The sequence below is a fragment of the Tyto alba genome, unplaced genomic scaffold (genome assembly GCF_018691265.1).
Source record: "Tyto alba isolate M040663 unplaced genomic scaffold, T.alba_DEE_v4.0 Super-Scaffold_1000006, whole genome shotgun sequence".
NCBI lineage: Eukaryota > Metazoa > Chordata > Aves > Strigiformes > Tytonidae > Tyto > Tyto alba.
The window spans coordinates 19,780,221-19,797,998 of NW_024881272.1; the positions used below are offsets into that span (position 1 = coordinate 19,780,221).

Here is a 17,778-nt window from a genome sequence, read left to right on the forward strand (position 1 = left end):
TGCCCTACCATCCCACTGCTCAGTGTTGTGTGTCACTGGCAATTTTCACTGCCACAAATAGGTGTTGCTTGACCACTGCTAGTAAAACAACTAAAAGTATATACGTAAAACAATTTGACAAGCATCAGAGAAAAAACATTGTCAAACAAATTATTTATCAAATGTTATTTGGTCATACTCAGGGAAAAGAAAAAGACTTATTTGGTGCAGAATATCTAAGCTATCTACATTATTTTCCCAGAGCTATGAGACTTGGGTTTGCCTTTAATCCAGACTGACTAAATAGGAAATCTTCTCCTGCACAATTCTCCTCATTAAGCATGCCAGATACATTCTTCTTATTTCTTCACGAAGTATTCACAAATGTTTTCTGAAATTAGTTTGTTTGGTACTTCATACGCTTTGTTGTTTGGTTGATTTTTCAGGGTGAAAAGGGACGGAAATCTTCAACAACTTCTTGCAGTTGTGGGGCATTTCTTTATATCTACTCCCTTTTAAGACACTGTTGTAGAGAATCAGTAGTATGGAGTATGAACACAGCAAAACAGAAATGTTAGTGAGAAAGCCAGATCTCTAGACTGGAGTTTATATTAGCTACTCAGGAGGAAAATAAAAATACAACTGAGATATAACCCTTTAAATAAATGTAGGAACATATTAAATACAGATACACTTTTGAAATCTGAACCCAAGAGTATATCAGGATTTTGAAAGTTAGCTTTGTCTTTATAGCAAGTCCATGCAAACTTCAGGTTCTAAGCCTGAGACCAGAGGTATTGAAAACTAACAGCCACATTTGTTGTAGTGTGAAAATGTAGGTGAAATAACATCTTCCTTCAAACATTTTCTTCTCTTTTCATTTTTTTTCCTAATTGTCTCCATTTTTCCTTTGTCAGCTATAAAACATGTAACCAACCACAAATAACTATAAAGATGGAAGAGGGAGACTGTAAACAGGCCATTTTCGCTCTTAATTTATTTTGCTTATTCATATTTTGGACATGTTTATTTGTTCATAAGATTGCTGTATATGAATAAAAGCACGAGAAATACTCCCAAGCCATTGGTTACAAATGATTTAAAGCTCACTTCTTCTCTAAAAATTAATCATGTAAAATGAGAGCTTTCTGTCTGCAAGTCTACTCATCTCCCTGTCTGTATCCAATTATGTCAGCTCTTACGAGATTCAGCCCAAACTGAGCAGAAATGCTGTGATTGATCTCAACAGCGCCTGGAACACGGGGCGATTTTGAAGCATTTTGGGGTATTTTTTTCTCTTGCTAACTGCCCAGCCCCGACAACCCAGCTAACAAGGCAGGTTTCTGTTGTCCCTGCTGTCCCATGTCCGGCGTCACTCAGAGGCTGCCCCAGGGATGCCTGTGAGGTGCTTTGGGGCAGCCTTGTGCAGCAGCGGCCCGGCCCGGCGCTGGTGGCCAGAGGGCCAGGAGAGAGCGGAGGGAGCGTGGCTCAGCACAGGCAGAGCCTGCTGGCCCAGCACCCAGAGAAAAACAGCCATCATTTACCTGCACACCACCTGCTTTTATGGCTAAGAAGGTGAAGGTGTGACACATCTGGCAACTCACAGGGCCATTCTTCAGAGAGAAAATATAGTTTAAGAGAGACATTTCCTACACTTTCTATGTCATGAGGGGCTGTGCTGTTTGGGAGGAACGGTTCATTACATCCATGTGAAAGTATTGGTGCAATTTTTGTAGTGGATTATCAAATGCCTGAAGGCTTTATAGATGTGTTCATTCTGTGTACAGATGAACCCACCACTTCTCCAAGCTTGCTCGGCAGCGCGGTTTAAGTCTCCGATGCAGGTCCACTGATCTTTGGATTTCCTTGAAACAGCCCATTTGGAATGATCGTTAATGGAATAAAAGGTGGAATTCAATGGCATCCCTATTAGGTTTATGTTATAGACGTGGTAGTTGAGAGAGCAATTTGAGGGAAGTTTTTGACCAGAATGCTGCCAGGATTCAGCCAACAAATCGGTTTTCAGTTCCTGAGCCATCCAGGCCACGTAGATATCTGTGGAATAACACAGGGTGTGGGAAATTAGTCTTTAACGTTCCTTCATTTCAGAGGGGACTGAAAAGCATCACCTTAACTGGGCTCATTTAAGTCCAATGCATAAAGTGAGCCAGAGGGAATTTTGCCCCCTCCCCTTATTTTGAATTTTATTTCAGAATTTAATTTCTGCTTCTCCTCGTTCTCCTGAAAAACCTGTTACAAACAATCAGCAGGAAGAAAAAGAAAGGAAAAAAAATTTCAAGCCTTCTTCATAACAAAAAGAAAGCAGATGATTAAAAGCCTGTTTTTGTTCTTTGTTGTAACTGTTGAATAACAGGAAATAAATTTTCTGAAAACCCCACTGTGGAACACCTTAAGGCATTTGAAGGACCAGACAGCTTTTTGCTTTGTGGGGCTGAGAGAGTATTATGATGGGACACCATTCCTTGCCTTCTGTTGCATTTATTTCTGAAGCTGAACTTCTTTTTTCCCACTCAAAGAAAATACTAATTGCCAAAGAGCATATTAATTGCTTATTTCTTGCTTGAGAATGTGTCCTAGATAGAGCAATAGGTACTCTTACCATCTATGAACAAGTGTGACTTTGCAAAGTGAAGAAAGGTTTCCCCCTGAGCTGACTGGAGCTTGGAGAGGTGGCGCAAGGGGACCGAGGGCAGCCTGGACCCTGCACAGAGCTTCTGTAGGTTTGGGAGATCAGCTTGAAAGATGTTAGGGATGGAACAGCTGTAGATTCCTGGATTATAGCTCAGCATCTGTTGATCTGAGAAAAACCCAAAGAAATGAACACATGTGGTATTAAAGTGGGTTAAAGAGAAGCAATCAGGAGAGTAAACAAATCCTTCTTAATCTTCACAGCCTATCTCCTGGAAGAGTTCAGTGTCAAAGTATCTTATTTTAGCAACCAAAACCATGTTTAATTGCTTTGTATTCTGACTGGCCCTGCAGCATGTAGACTGGCTGGGAGAGTATGCTCAGGTTTTTCCACTTATACCTCATTATTCTTAGCAGAACTGTTAACCGGTGGTCTCAGTCCACTGCCACTTCCAGCCATGCTCATCTTCAAACCTCTAAGCTGTCACAGCGCTCAGACAGCATGTGTAAATCCAAGCCTGTCCATATTTGCAGTAGTAGTTTCCAGCCAGTTACAGTTGCCAAGCCAAATGCAAACAGAACTGCCACAAGCTCTAGTTTGGTTTGAGAACCTAAACTTTCAGTGTCTGGCTTGAATTTGCAGAAGAAATCTACTTTTCTGTACAGTGCACAGCTTAACTGCAGAAGTCCTCGCGATGGATATTGTAAAGAGGAAGGGAACAAATGGGCTCATTAGATGAGTTCATGGAAGACCAGTCCATCAGGAACTTTCCAGTCTTTCCGGCTCAGGAAATCCCTGAACCACAGATTACCAGAAGCTGGGAGGATGGAGCAGGGAAAGCATTAGTGTAAGTGTCTCATTTTCTTGTCCCCTTTTCCTAAACACACTCATACATGCTCTTCCACAAGCAGGAACCTGGTTTAGATAACTCTGGGGTGTGGCCAGCCTGTTCATTTGCAGAGCGTATATGTTTCATTAATATAATTTGAGGTTTGTAACTGAGGAAAGAGTGAAAAACAGTGTGAAAAGTGTTAAGGAGCATGCCAGTATGGCTTCTTGTAATGCCTTTTGATAGTCCCTTTTCAGGATTCCAGTACCAGATATCACTGTCAGATTGTTCTGAATCTTACAGGTATAGATTTTGAGGCTTTTTATTTTTAGTATTGGTATTTTATGTGGCTAAAAGTACCTGGGTAAATTCTGGATGATATTTCTTCCATACTTCATATTTCTGATGTGTCAAGGCTACTACTCCAGCTCAAACAGTGGTTGCCTTACATCCTACTTGGTAATTCCAAAGCATTTTGTATGCATGGACTGAGTTTACCCTCGATTTGCACTTGTGACTATTAATATCTCAATAGTCCCCACAGGGAGATAGAGATAGAGTGGAAAAGTGAATTTCCCACAGGAAATCGTTGGATAAGCATAATTGAAGGCAATAATGATGTTTCCAGGCCCCACTTGGTTTCCCAATTTGACAATGAAGGACAAGAACAAGCAATTTTTGAGGCAAAGCCTCAAGGAAAGCAGTCAGAGAAGTGCAGTGGGGCAAAGGCTTTCTTAGGGAGATGATTTTCATACCTATTTCTGTGAACTGGTCATATTTGAAGGTTATACAGATGGCTGTCTGTCCGTAGGACTCCCCACTAGCTGGGTACCCATAACCATCCTCAGGGATGGGAGGGAACAGGGGCACGCTGTGAATCACCCAGAAGCCTTGGGATTTGTCCAAGAGCAGAAATCCTGTCAAAAAAAAGTTATTGCAAATGAAGTAAGAAGGAAAAAGCCCTGAGATGATAGAGCTGTGTCCTGCTTTGGATTTGCTGCAGTAGATACCACAGTTCAGTGTGTTAATGTCTACAGTAAACTGGCTCCAGAGTAGATTAATGGATTATAGGAGACACTAATATTGTATTAAAATTGCATTAATTCTCTCCAACATAGCCTAACTCAAACTATCACCATGTTTCTTTTGGAAAAACAAAAAAACAAACAAACAAAACAAAAAAAAAACCCAACCAAACAAAAAAAACCAAAAACCACTTTTCAAAACCTTTCTTTCTCTGCTCAAATTTGGTCTTCAAAAAGTCTGATGATTTAGTGGCTGAGACCCTCTCTCCACAACCCATTTTCCTTCCCTTCACATATTCTCTGTGTATGGGGAAACAGAGTCTGTCAATACCATGTCTTCTTCCACAGCCCAAATTCTCCTCTGCGGAGAAGCAGCAGAGCGACGGGCTGTGCCTCCCCCCACAGCAGGGTGCTCTGGGGAGCAGCACAGCTCCTGAGTCGTCCCCATTGCTGCAGCCTGAAAATACAGCCCTGCAAAATGTGGTCATCCCAGAGTCAGGCTGGGCAAACCTCATCTGCTTCCTCAATGGAACATTCAGACCTCCACTGAAGTTTACGCTTATTTAAAGACTTGCTTTACTTTAACTGCATACTTCAGCACATCCATGATCTCAACAACAGTTTCTTGCCCCAGAGAGTTTGGAGGGGTTTATGTTTAGGGTGCCTTTCCCTTCACATCTTGTGCTGCTGTTGCTATTAGACTCAGGGCAATGTGGTCTGCACTCGCTGAAAGTTGCTATATGAGTTTTAATTCTTGAGAATAAAGAGTCCATAAGCCCTCAGATTTCGTCAACATAGCACAAGCATAGCAAAACCAAACCAGAAGCTGCATCATATATAACTATACAACAAACCATGCATCACGCAAATAATTCTCCAGTTTTGCTTTAGGCAGGAATTTTAGATACGCAGATAGACAAACAGACAAATAGATGCTATCCACAACTTCATAAAGGAGAAAATAATAGCTTGAGACTCTCCCTGTACCTTTGGTATGTCCTCTTTGCCAACTATTGGAGTCTGATTCAGGGACCTCATCGTTGTATATTGCATACGCAATGCTGTTCCTCTGCAGAAAAACACACATTTCTGAAACATGATATTCAGTAAAAGGAAGGCATTTATGCAAGCATGTTCTATGGGAACAGAAGAAAGAATTCAGGACTTCTCTGTGTGAACATCATGAGCCTAATCCTTCTCCCAGTTGAGTTGACACAGTCTCTGCAGAAGTTACAGTAAAATAGACCTGAAGACTCAGCATTAGGATCCTGGTTAATATAAAGTGGAAGTTCTCTCAATCGTTGCAGTAGCCCTTCCTCAAGAGGTCGAATATGCTCACTAAGACAATTTATATGGGCTTATTGGGCACTCACTTGCAAAGAAGTTCCCCCTCCTTTTTTTTTTTTTTGTGCCACTTTTTGATTTAGCAACCAGATCCAATAAAAATGTTTGCTGAGGAAAAATAGACATGACAAGTGTTCTTATGAAGGACAAAAAATTAATGCTTTTTTGCAAAATACTTGCATATGGCCTCACCTTATTCTCCCTGAACTTCAAAGAAATTGGGAGATGCTTCCCCTCCCGATGTACTTTGAGTTTGTAAACAGTTTATTACAATTACAGCAAGACTTGGAATAGGACAGTTGCTGGGTTGCCAGTATTTGACTGCCTTCTGGGAATCTCTTCTACATAGAAATTAATGACACTCTACCACCACTAACCCACAGCAGAAATGCAAAGACACACCCAAACTCCCAAGAATACTATGTAGATGGTAAAAAAAATAACTATAGGCAGATCTTGTGGTATTTTATAATCACTTCACACAAATATAAATGAGGTATCTGACTGTGGAGGGAAAAAAAGGCCTAGCAAGCAGCATATCACTGCTGAAGCAGTTACAGTGATTTCAGGGAGAAGAGCAAAACCCAGATTTGATTTGAGACAGAGCATGAAAGACATGCACATGGGAGGACTTGGGACAAGTGTCTGTAATAGTCACCACTGGCCCTGGTCTGAGTTCATAGCGAGGTCACAGCTTCAGATGTTGTTCAACATGAATTGCAGAGAAGCTGCCAAAGGGACTACGTACCAACACTAATTTTTTTGATGGGCAACACTTTAAGTGTGTGAAAGGCTTGGCTAGAAATTGGAAGTTCAAGGGTAACTTCTAATTGTAGCCAAAACTGCAAATAATCTGCCCAGCTGTCAAGACACTCCCCTTGACTTGCTTTAGTAGATCTAGTTGGTCAGGTCCAGGCATACCTCTAAGTGCTTATTTTGGCTGGTTTAATTTCATTTGCATGTAGTATCAGGTAAGTGTACTAATAAAATGATAATTAAATGTCACTTGCCTCAGATTCATACATCTCGTACAGCTGCTTCAGTGTTTGTCCCAGAGCACCCTGTGTCATGTTGATGAGGTATTTACCGAGCTGCCACTGCGGAGCCAGGGTGTCCATGTACATGTACTCCAGCCCCAGCATAGGAATCTCTCCTTTGGCATGTTTTGGCAACTTGTAAAGAGCAAACCTGCAACAGTGAAGAGCAATTGTTTTTTACAACCATCCTGTTTGAATGTGTAAATCAGTATCTCCTTCCCACGTGAGGATTTAAGAGCTGGGGATGCCTATGCTGGAGGGGGACCAGTGCCACCAGATGTGGTGTGGATGTCTCTCGGCCTGGAGGAAGTGACCAAGTTTAGGAACCAGCAGCACTTTGGCAGCACAGTACCTGCTGCATACAAGTTTGTTCTGCTTCTTAGCAAGCAAGGGAGGCTGTTTCTGTGGCCAGACTGCTGTTTTGGTACCCCGAAAGAATTTGAGGTGGTCCTGGTTTGGAGTCCTGCTTAGCCACCAAATCCCTATTGCTCCTGGTTCTGGTAGAGAACCTCAGGTACCAAACTCAGTCTGACATTCTCATGGTCAACCTGGACCCCTCTTACCAATACATTTTTATATTATATAACTTTATATGAAATAGATAAAATTATGTATTAAAATTATAAAAATGCATGTTATATTTATACATATTAAAACCACAAAATAAGTATAAAGCCGTGTGATAATGCTGTTCCAATCCTACTTTTCTTAACAGACTCACACTCTGCTGAACTGTTGCAGACTGGATATTTGCAAACCATTAGCCAGAAACACAAATCTCTTCAAAATTGTAAAGCAGTCAATATTGTCAGTAAATGGCTCAGTTCATATTAATGTCTCTGATGAACTAAACAGGTTTTCCCAGTGCACAAGTCCATGGGATTAATTGCAATACAATTAATTGAGCCACTTTCTTTGAGTGCTGTACTTGAGTAAGTTATTTATGCCAATAGTAAGAACTGAGTGGCATTATATTTAATCCTATACTATTTACTAAAAATGCAGCCTGACTGTACTTGACCCTTCAAGTATATCAGGAGGAGCAGCCTTGTCCTACCAATTTACAGTCTTAAATTGGTCAAAACCAGCATCTCTGAAAGCAGGTAAGAAGTGGCAGGAAAGCATTTTGCTAGAAGAACTTTTAATCTATGGGAAACATACATGTACTAGCAGAAGAGAAACACTTCACTGGTGATCCTGGTTTGCCTTCATTGCCACTGAGTGATGTTCCTTAAATATCTCAGGAGAAATTGTTGCTGATGACAGATCACAGAGAAGAAAAAAAATAAATCTATATAGCAAGTCTGGGGAGAGCTGTCCATGCATGAGGCGTCACAACAATTCCTTTATATGATATGAAGATTTGGAAAGCAGAGGAACAGCAGTAGCTACAGTAGTACGAACTGATCCAGGAATTAGTATACAAAGCCTTTCCAAACATTCCTTTGAAATGTATTGGAAGAATTTATGCTCTCAGGGTGTTTACAGCCTTGAATCTGACAAATCCATGTTAGCAGGTATGCTCACGGAAATGGCAGTAGTTGAGCTATCAGTAAATTGCTTGCCAATTCCCAGTGGATACGTGTTTTGGCCCTTTCCAGAAAAGCAGTTGAGTGTATTAGCAACTGAAGTTGTATAAAAGTCTTCACTGCTATTTGTGCACAGGAAGTTTCTCAAGAGTTTAGGCATTTGTGGGAGCAGAGTGAAAGTTATTTTCCTGAGAATTAAGGAAAAACAAATCTGCTTATACCCGGTTAGCATTGTCACATTGCTTGTGACTGAACACTAACTTACTACAAGTAATCACATCTTTACTTCTTAATCACTTCTTCTACCACCACCCCCCAAAAAAAAACCCCAAACAATGGACATCAGTGGCTTCAATCCTTGACTCAACACTTCTTGGAAAGCAGAGTTTTGACTTTTATTTGCATGAAAAGCTTCCCACAGAATACAGTGAGTTTGGATGAACAAAGGAAAGCGTCTGTGCCCTCTTAAGAGAGCTCACCCTACGGCCATTTGCTCTGGTAGCCCCTGTGAGAGGTGAAGATGGTGGGATGAGATCCTGAGTGGAATGAAAACATGGGGGAGACTTTTGCCAGCCCAGACACTGCGTGTGGGTAGGAACTGCAGGCGCGGCTGGGGAGCACAGGTGGGATCAGGTCAGATAAGGCAAGTGATTCCTCCAGTTCGGCAGCAACTGAAAAGATGTCTGAATACATGAGTAATTACAGAATATTGCAGGATGAAACCACTGAATACTAAGAACTCACATAAAGCTCTTTCTAACTGAATATAAAACCTGCAGTGCTGTGTTTGTTTGAAAGGGCATTGACATATTTTGGTTAAGAGGAAGCTTTTCTCAGCAGTTTCAGTTCTGCTTCTCCTATCAGCTTCACAGCAACTAAATCCAGAATCAGGAAAAATCTGACTATTTCTCGTCAATAAACTAGGATGATCCCTGCAGATAGGCAAGCTTCTCTTTCATTTGATCATGGCACACTGGAAAGGAAACCTTCCCTGTCCTTCCTGCTAAATTTGTCAGAAAGGAACACGGTTTTGCCTGTGCAGACCCCTCAGTTCCCCTCTGGAATGGGTCCCACGTTGCTCGTGTTCACACAGAAGCACAGGTGACTTACTCCTAGCCACAGCTTTCAAATAATTTCTCAGAGAATTTGGACACAAGAATTATGTTCATTTAAGAAATGGATGGTAAATGTTTTTTTGTTTTTGTTTGTGTTTTGATCTGTTTTTTTTTTTTTTTTTATGTTTAGCTTTAACACAAACAGACTCAAGGAATAATTGCAGTTTGTGGAGAAATGAGGTTTCTCTTAAGTTGTTGGCTAGCTGCACCAACTAAGAGTCCGATTCCTGAAAAAATGACATTATTCAGAAGGGACTTGGCAAGGGTGACAAGTCACAGGGATGGACTGGAACCTCATATGTTTGATGCTACGCTAATACAGAGCAAAGCTGGCTTTATGCTCCTTGAATAGCCTGCCTGCAGTGTGAGAAGCTCCTGCCTTCCCTGCAGCTAGCTCTGTGGGCAAGGGAAGGGATGTGCAAGAATAGCACCTACTCCTTTATCACTTGTATCCAAACTAATCACTGTTCCATGAGAAAGACACTTTTATTTTGAAACTGGTTGATATTTATCTTTGGGAGGCTTCTGTGCTCTTTAAGAGCTCTTGTTTCACTTTTTAAGCGTGGGCTGGCTATTACGTAATTACACTTTGTGTCTTTCATCTTCAAAGTGCATTAATCCAATTAATCATTTAATACCCAAACTTGGGCTCACTGCTGGCAGCGGGATGGCACCAGCTCTAACGTGCTGGCGGCTCCGGCGGTGGGGAAGGACCTCCGCTCTTCAGTCACGAGGTGTGGACGGCGCTTTCCCACACTGCCGCCCCTGTCCCGCGCCTCCCCCACACCCCTCCCGGGGCAGCCCAGCCTCCGCTGCCGTTGGGGTACGAACGACAAGGCTAAGGGCAAGAAACGGATGTTTGCCCTCAGCCAGATGAGCTCCGTGCCGGAGCCCTGGCCCAGGCCAGGCACCCCCGGGGCCGCTGGCGGCGAGTGCAGCCTTGGCACGCGAACACAGGTTACACTCCCTTTGATGATGAGACATGAATGCTGTGTAAAACGGTGATTATTTTGCGGTTAGTCATAATGCAGTAGGGTGGTTGGTTCAGTGAAACAAAATCACATTTCAGTAACTTGTGCTAGGTTTTCCAAATGCAAAATTCAGCTACTACTCACAGGCTAACAGGAGTAAAACAGTGATTGCTATGTATTACTTCTCCGTGATCCACCTACTTGACACGGTTTAATCTCAAGTGTTATTTACTCACCCAGAGTTTCTCCCCTGCGTGGTATTTACTTACCAATCGACCATCTCCCCATCTTCATTCCTGCAGGAAATCTCAGCTGCCCACAGGGGCGTGGAGGAAAGAAGCAATAGCACAGCAAGGTGACACGGTGCAGATCCCGCAGGCATTTTGGTTTCTCGGCAGCACAGGGCGAGCACTGAGTAGGCTCTAAAAGGAGAAGTTGTGTTGCATTAACTGTCAGCTCCTGCTGTGTGAGGCAGTAACACACCCTGGGTGGCTGGCGGCAACGGCTGAATCAGCCTGGGGAGTCGAGCTCCCGCCGCAGGGACGGACGGCTGTCGTCAGTGGGGCCAAGGCTCCTGGGAGCAGCTGGAAACTGCTCACACTTTCTTTGGGCAACAAAATGGCAAAATGACAGTTGTCAAGTTATGGTTTTGGGAAAACTTACTCTTGTATTTTAGGAAGTAGTATTTTGACTATCTAGAATATTCAGGGTATTCTGCTTTAAAAAAAAAGAAAAAAAAAAAAAAGGCTGAAGATACCGAAACCCTTTTTGTTTTCTTTTTAGTGCTGCATGACCGAAGTACGAATTTTTTACAACTATCTGAAAAAAAAATGGTGTTCAGACAAGCAAAACCAAATCATTTCCACCTCACTACCTCTCCATCCAGCCCTTGCACAGCCTTTGCACTGTTCCTGCAAAGAGGGTTTCTGGTGCGGTGTGGAGCCCTGCCCGGTTGTGGCTCTGGCAGTGAGGCCTTCATTTGTCTGTGGGGATTGAGCCCGCAGGGACTGACAGTCAGAGAAAATGCTCTGATCTCTGAGCCACAGTAATTTACTTACAAGTAGTTAATATATTTTTTTAATTATCTTTTAAGTGCATTAGCATTTCTCTTGGGAACAATGTGTGAATCGAGCAATTTTACATCTGATAATCTTTTAGCAACTCACACATAAAAAGCTTCAATTTGTATTTTGGTGTGTAAAATATTCTTTCTCCCTCCTCATTATGTTTACATTAAAAGGTGATGATTTTCATTAAAAGATGTTGATACCACATACGGGATATTTCAGCCTCAGGGAAAGTCTTGTGCAATAGGCTCTGGGCATTTTAGCATAACAGAAACCCTCACAACCTTCTCAGTATTTTGTCTCCTTTGTAGTATAGCCTTTCCAACACTGTAATAGATGTGTAAATTGGGTGTGTTCGACAGAATCAGGATAAAATTGAATAGGCTTAAAGTAAAGAAAATCAACAAACCCAGAAAGCCAGGATTTTGAAGGTATGGATGAAGACCTGAATTTTGCTGCTTAGACTCGTTTATTTTGCCTTTGGTGGGAGATCAGAGCTCTAACACAGTTGTGAGGAACCACTTTCAACCAGCCCAGCCCGGTCTGTCTTTTTTTCTTGCTCTCATGAATTGCAACGTGCATAGAGGGGGTAAATAAAACACACAATGTGCCAGGAATGTGTTAGCTGTTCTCATTTTCTGTCTGGGACTTCTGACTGCTTACAAAGCAACCTTTCCACTCCTCACAAAGAATTGCCTTGCTAACAGGGGGTTCTGCCATGCAGGATGCTGACCATGTTTTGCCAGCTTCTGAGTGAAAATGGAGAGGGCTCAGCGCATGGTACACGTGACACCTGGCAGCGGTAGTGATATCTGGGAGCCAGAGGAGTAGGTGGTGGTGAAAGTCTGTTCTTGGTGCCAGGGAAAACCAGGAGTGGTATCTGGAGAGGCACAGCCCAGCCTGGCAGAGCCAGCCCCGGTGGAGTGACAGGGAGGCGCAGGGGTGCACCCTGTACCTGTGGTGACTGATTGCACTGGGACAGTCTGAGTGCAGAAAGAGGCGATGGAGGGGAGACTCGGTGGAGGTCTGTGTAGTCAGGACTAATCTAAAGATGAAGAATGAGAGAGACCAGTTCACTGTTATTATATGATCTGCCCTCCATAAAAGTTTAAACTTTTAAAATTCTATCACAGCTGCTACTATTGTAATAATAACTTCCTAAGATATTTTTTCTTCCTGTTAGGACTTCGCAATGCATAATGGAAATATTTTCATTATCACAGGTAACCACCGAAAAAAAGGCCATAAACACTGTCTATGTTTCATTGACTGAGTGTACCTCAGGCTTCCATTGAGTTCCTTTACAGCTGTCACATATTTTCTCTGCAGATCAAGGATGTAGAAGTCCTCAACTGCGAATATGGCAAGAACACAATTAAGTTCCTTCGCCTTCATAGAGAAGGGAAGAAACATTTCGTTAAAGAAGTGGAAGTGTGTACGCATCTCCGCCTGACTTCTGCTCAAGAGTACCTGGAGGGAAACAACTCTCTTGTGATACCTACAGACACCATAAAGAATACTGTCCTTGTGTTGGCCAAAAAAAATGGGGTATTTTTTACTTTTTTAATAAGCCTTTAATAAGCTGTTTCTTATGACTTCATTTGGAAGTGTTTGTGATACTAACTTTATTTTCAAAATGCATCAAAATAATCTCTCCCCCATCAGCATGTGAGATCAGCACTAAAGTCACCTTCAGTGATTTAGGAGAGAATTTTCCAGAGCCTTTTTTTGTAGATCTATCATATGAGAGTCATCTTTTTTTTTTTTTTTTTTTTTTAATTTAATTTAATAGCACATAATACTGTATTATTCCTATATAGCATTTTTAAACAGAAGGCCTCAAAGTATGTGAGACTCCTCTTAATTCTGTTAACTGCGTTCTTACCTCCCTCAGTTGCATCTATCACAGTGACAATCTGTAGCATAAATTGTCAGTCTCAGTAATGAAATCCCATCTTTAGCCAGTAAAGCTTAATCAGAATATCACTATGATTATTTCAGCATTATATCCTCAAAGTGTAAGGCTTCTGTAGCAGTTTCTCTCAGACCAAGGACTGCAGTTTGCTATACCACAGAATGGGGGATTTCTGACATGACCCTGTAGCTGCTATTTGCAGAGTATGCTGCAAGCTGATCAAATGACTAGGCACAGTGCACAAAACCAGAAATGAGAGAAATCTGTATTTCTAACAACATTGATCCTTCCCAAATATTTACAACAATCAGAACAATCTATTTTTGTATGAGGTAATTGCTTCTTTCTAATAATACTGTTTGCTGTCTTAGATCTCAACTTTGGAACAATTTGCTATAGATATCTGCAAACACTTCATGACAACATTTTGCCAAGTGGCATACGTCAAAACCTACGTTCAAGAAGTACCATGGCAACGTCTACATGAGGTATCTACAATACTAATACATTCAGTTTGTTTTAATGGAGCCATTTGTCTCTTATTTCCTGTTTTCAAGTTAAGATAGTATTTACTGCACTTTTACTTACATGTCTGCTCTAAATTGCAGAATGGCGTTCCCCACATCCACTCATTCATATGCGTTCCTGATGGCATCCGCTTTTGTGAAGCTGAGCAATGTCGAAATGGTGAGAAAAGAATTTGCAACTTCCCCTACTTCTCTGTAAATATTTCCACCGATGAGAGATGAAGATGGCTTTAGAGATACCTAAAGGCGTTGCAGGGCTTACAGCACAGCCAAATCACTCCAGAGGTCTAAAACAAAGAATACTTTTATATTCTAGTTTCGCAGTTCTTGATCTCTGAGACATGGCTGAAGAACTACTGTAGCTCTCATTTGTATGTATATCCTAAACGTATAATGGTTACAACAGCACATCCAGCAGAACTGCTATATACTGTCACAGGATTTAATAGCCTTCTGAGAACAGTCTGCCTACTTTTTTTTACATTATACTATATTCTGCAGTCTCATTATTATCATTGTGCTGTAGAGATGTATCATGAAACCACACGCTGTAGGCCAATTGCCTAGTTTGCAGTTATTTTCAAAACCCTGTCAACATGCCTTGCTTTTATTTCTAAGAAAGATGCAATTTCATTGCTGCAAGCTTCATGAGCTCTCAGGTCTATATGCAAACAATTTTTCACGTGAAAATACTTCAGAGTGTTTTTACTATTTTTGCACACCATGCATAAACAATGCAATTGTTTGGCTTCAGTAAGAGTTTTGTGAACTTAAAAGACATAGGCTTTCAAGCTCAACTGTCTGTCTATAAATTGGCATTCCAAAGAGAGTGTAAAAATCATCTCTTCTTACTATGACTCATCACAAGAGCATAAATTCAAGCTCACTGTGTTGGTGTTTCATTTAATCCATCTCTCAGACTACTGGGAACTGAGCTGAGACCACTACATCATTTCACACAGTGGGTTTAGAGGTTTTAGACATTAGTTCGGTACCTATCTATTACTGTCCTAATGTATCTTAGAACTATTTCCCATCCTACCCTCTCTCTATATTTTCCTGAAGTGTCAGGGTTAGGACCAGTGGCAAGACCAGTTTCACTTTCAGACAGGACACAAGTTCTAAAAGCTGCAGTTGAGCATTGTCCCTGTCTTCCTATTGAAAGAAAAGGGAGAGCCCGTACAAGTCTCCAGTGCCTCTTGGCCTAATCTTTTTTAATCTTCCTAGTAATGTTAACTACTGCAGTATTTTTGGCAGCCTCAATAGTATTGACTTTGGTTTCTGGAAAATGTTAAGAAAGAAACCTGAATGAAAAAAAGAATAAAAAGAGTTTATGCTTTCTTGAAAAGCTGCTGCTTTTAATGTGCAGATTGAATTAAACTTTTCATCATCTTGAAAATTCAGCATGAAATTTTGCAATTTCAGGTTTTACACAAACAAAAAGTCTTTAAGGCTTACTAAAGACATTGCCTTTCCTTCTTAAGTCTTCCCTTCATGTAGCCTTTTAGCTGTTTCTTTAGGATTCCCTGCCTAGGTGAACAATAAACAAAGAGAAGATTTTCAAATCCCTTTTATTTTTCTTATACGAGAACCTTCTCTATCATTAGCATCCTCCCATGCACCTATCAGCCAGACACAGAAATGTATTTCTCAGTTAATCCTCTCTTTTAATGCTTTTCTCATAATTAAAAGAAACCTAGTGAGGCTTAATAGAATTATAGGCTTATTTTTTGCCATTATATCAGCTGATAAAAGGTTCAGAGTTCTTTGGAAACTGAAAACATCGTAAGGAACTTAATGGAGTCAACATTTGATAACTAAAGACAGCAGAAGCACAAAACAAACTGAAAGCACAGCATGGGCTGCTCACCTCAAAAACTTTGCCGAGTCATTAAATTCTCCTGTGCAAGTTTCAGGTCAATTGCTGCACAGCCAGCCAGACAGCCAGCCTTTCAGTAAATCATTCACTGCAAGGAGCTCTTTCTAACAAGGCTATGTATTTGAATATGAGATAAATATATCTCCAGGTTCACTGATAGTATCTGCACTACATTAATACCCGTGTATTACAGTCTTATACCCAAGCAACGAATTCATCACCCCAGAATATCCTGTCCAAGGACAGTATCTTTAGATTTTTTTCAAAGCTTTCATAACAGGGGGATGTAGCCGAAATTACAGATACACCTCCTTGGACTCATTCAAAAACAATAATGAATGTAAACAAGAGAAGAAATAGATAAAATGCAGGTTTGATAATTTCCAGTGACAGAGCAGTTTAAAAAAACCAAACCTCTAAACAATCATGTAATTTAGAAATATCCATCCCAATGAAATTATTTCAAGTGTAAATTCCTGCAAAGACATGGTTTAAAGATAAAGTCTGTTGTTATTCCCAGTCCAAGGCAGGATTACTATGTACTGGATGTATTCAAGGATTAATTTTGAACTAGCTGGTGTGAGCACCAAGAGCAGCACAGAAACAGCAGCTTGGGTTTCAGCCACTGACTATCTGTACAGGCTCTGAGTAAGTCTGTGTGCCATGAAGTTTCTCTTTTCTGGATGTGCTTTATTGGCAGCTCTGGTCAGTGAAATTTTCAGTTATCAGTTTGGTGTGCTCTAGATGACTGACCGCTTGAAATTGTTTAGATGCCATCCAAAAGGTTTGTCAGAAGAAAAAGTTTAGTACACAACTGTTTGGTCTTTAGAAAAGGATAATCCACCCATGCAGCAGCACATTTCATAAATATTGCCTGAGAGCAAAACCGCTGTCAGTTTGAACCTGTGGGTGGCATCTGTATCAGTGCCAGTTCCTAGTAATTAGCTGAACTGGAGGGATTTGCATTGGCTCTTCGCCCTCTCATTCTTACAGATGCAGAACTCACAACAGGATGGGTATGTAAAGTGAATTTCTGACTGAGGCTCCAAGTCTTTGTACAGAGATTTTCTACACTTGTCTGTGTTGTTAGAAAAGGCTCATCACACCTCTCCTGTACACCGCAGCACTAGTAGCCTATTTAATTTCCCTTTAGATCAATTAGTGTCTGAACTGACAGCAGTGAGAGCCAACCCAAAGCATGCCCCAGCTCCAAGGAGGTGAGATAGAGAGCCCTCCTTGACTGCAGGTCACTTGATGGGATTCTCTATTTTCTGGACTGAGCTCTGGTTTCAGTAGTTTCTGTCTTGTTTCTTACCTTTCTGCTAACATCAGTGCTAGGCTTGCAACAGAAGCACACGAGTGAATCCTGGAGAGATCGCTTCATGGCTCTGGAGATGTCACTCTGTATGCACCCAGAGGTTCCTTTCTCTCTGCCTGAAAAGGAGCTCCTATTGTCTTGTATTTTTGGATCACAGGTCCTCTGGTTGTTTTTGCTGGAATTAAAGATCTGAAACTTATGAAGACAACACAGTCTGGATTTGAAGGCTTCTATAAGGATGAGTACACCACTCTTCCTGAAAGGAACGACAGGATTTTATGCGGAGAACTCTTCTGCAAATGGTCATATGGAGAATGCAAAGATTTTGACTTTGACTGCATATGGTATATGTCAAATCAAATAATATTTATTACCTAATCTATGATCCCAAAGATCCTCTATACAATACAGCAGGTGTGAGGGCCAAATCTACAGTTGTGCACCAGCTACTCTCACAGATCACAACAGTGGTGCTAAGCACTTGTTAGGAGGGGTGAGAGGCACTTCTTGGCGGGTACTCCTCTCTCTCATGGTGCATCAATGGGCAGTATTTAAATGGACAGTTCAGTGTTCAGCACAGAACACTTTAGGAG

At 41.3% G+C, this 17,778-nt stretch overlaps 1 protein-coding gene across 3 annotated transcripts; it reads right to left on the reverse strand.

The window, feature by feature from the left end:
* Positions 1-958: 958 nt before the first annotated feature.
* Positions 959-14,132, reverse strand: DNASE2B (deoxyribonuclease 2 beta). Of its 3 annotated transcripts, none has more exons than XM_009968633.3 (7): positions 14,050-14,132; positions 10,749-10,901; positions 6,838-7,015; positions 5,471-5,552; positions 4,214-4,375; positions 2,600-2,797; positions 959-2,034 (listed from the first exon to the last, which is right to left on the reverse strand). In XM_009968633.3, the coding sequence occupies exons 2-7, from the start codon at positions 10,859-10,861 to the stop codon at positions 1,679-1,681; spliced, it is 1,089 nt and encodes a 362-aa protein (XP_009966935.1). In that variant the 5' UTR covers positions 10,862-10,901; positions 14,050-14,132; the 3' UTR covers positions 959-1,678. The 3 variants fall into 3 exon arrangements, with proteins under 3 accessions (XP_009966935.1, XP_032856436.1, XP_032856438.1); XM_033000545.2 differs by lacking the exon at positions 14,050-14,132 and adding an exon at positions 12,826-13,088; XM_033000547.2 differs by lacking the exons at positions 4,214-4,375; positions 14,050-14,132 and adding an exon at positions 12,826-13,088.
* Between the last annotated feature and the right edge of the window lie 3,646 nt (positions 14,133-17,778).

Excerpts from the sequence above, each read along its gene's own strand:
- DNASE2B (XM_033000545.2), bottom strand. The coding sequence starts at position 12,989 with ATGCGTACACACTTCCACTTCTTTAACGAAATGTTTCTTCCCTTCTCT. Across the intron at positions 10,902-12,825 it reads GAACTCAATGGAAGCCTGAG|AGCCTACTCAGTGCTCGCCC; the intron begins GTACACTCAGTC and ends TTCTCCTTTTAG. Across the intron at positions 5,553-6,837 it reads ACGAGATGTATGAATCTGAG|AGGAACAGCATTGCGTATGC; the intron begins GCAAGTGACATT and ends GTTTTTCTGCAG.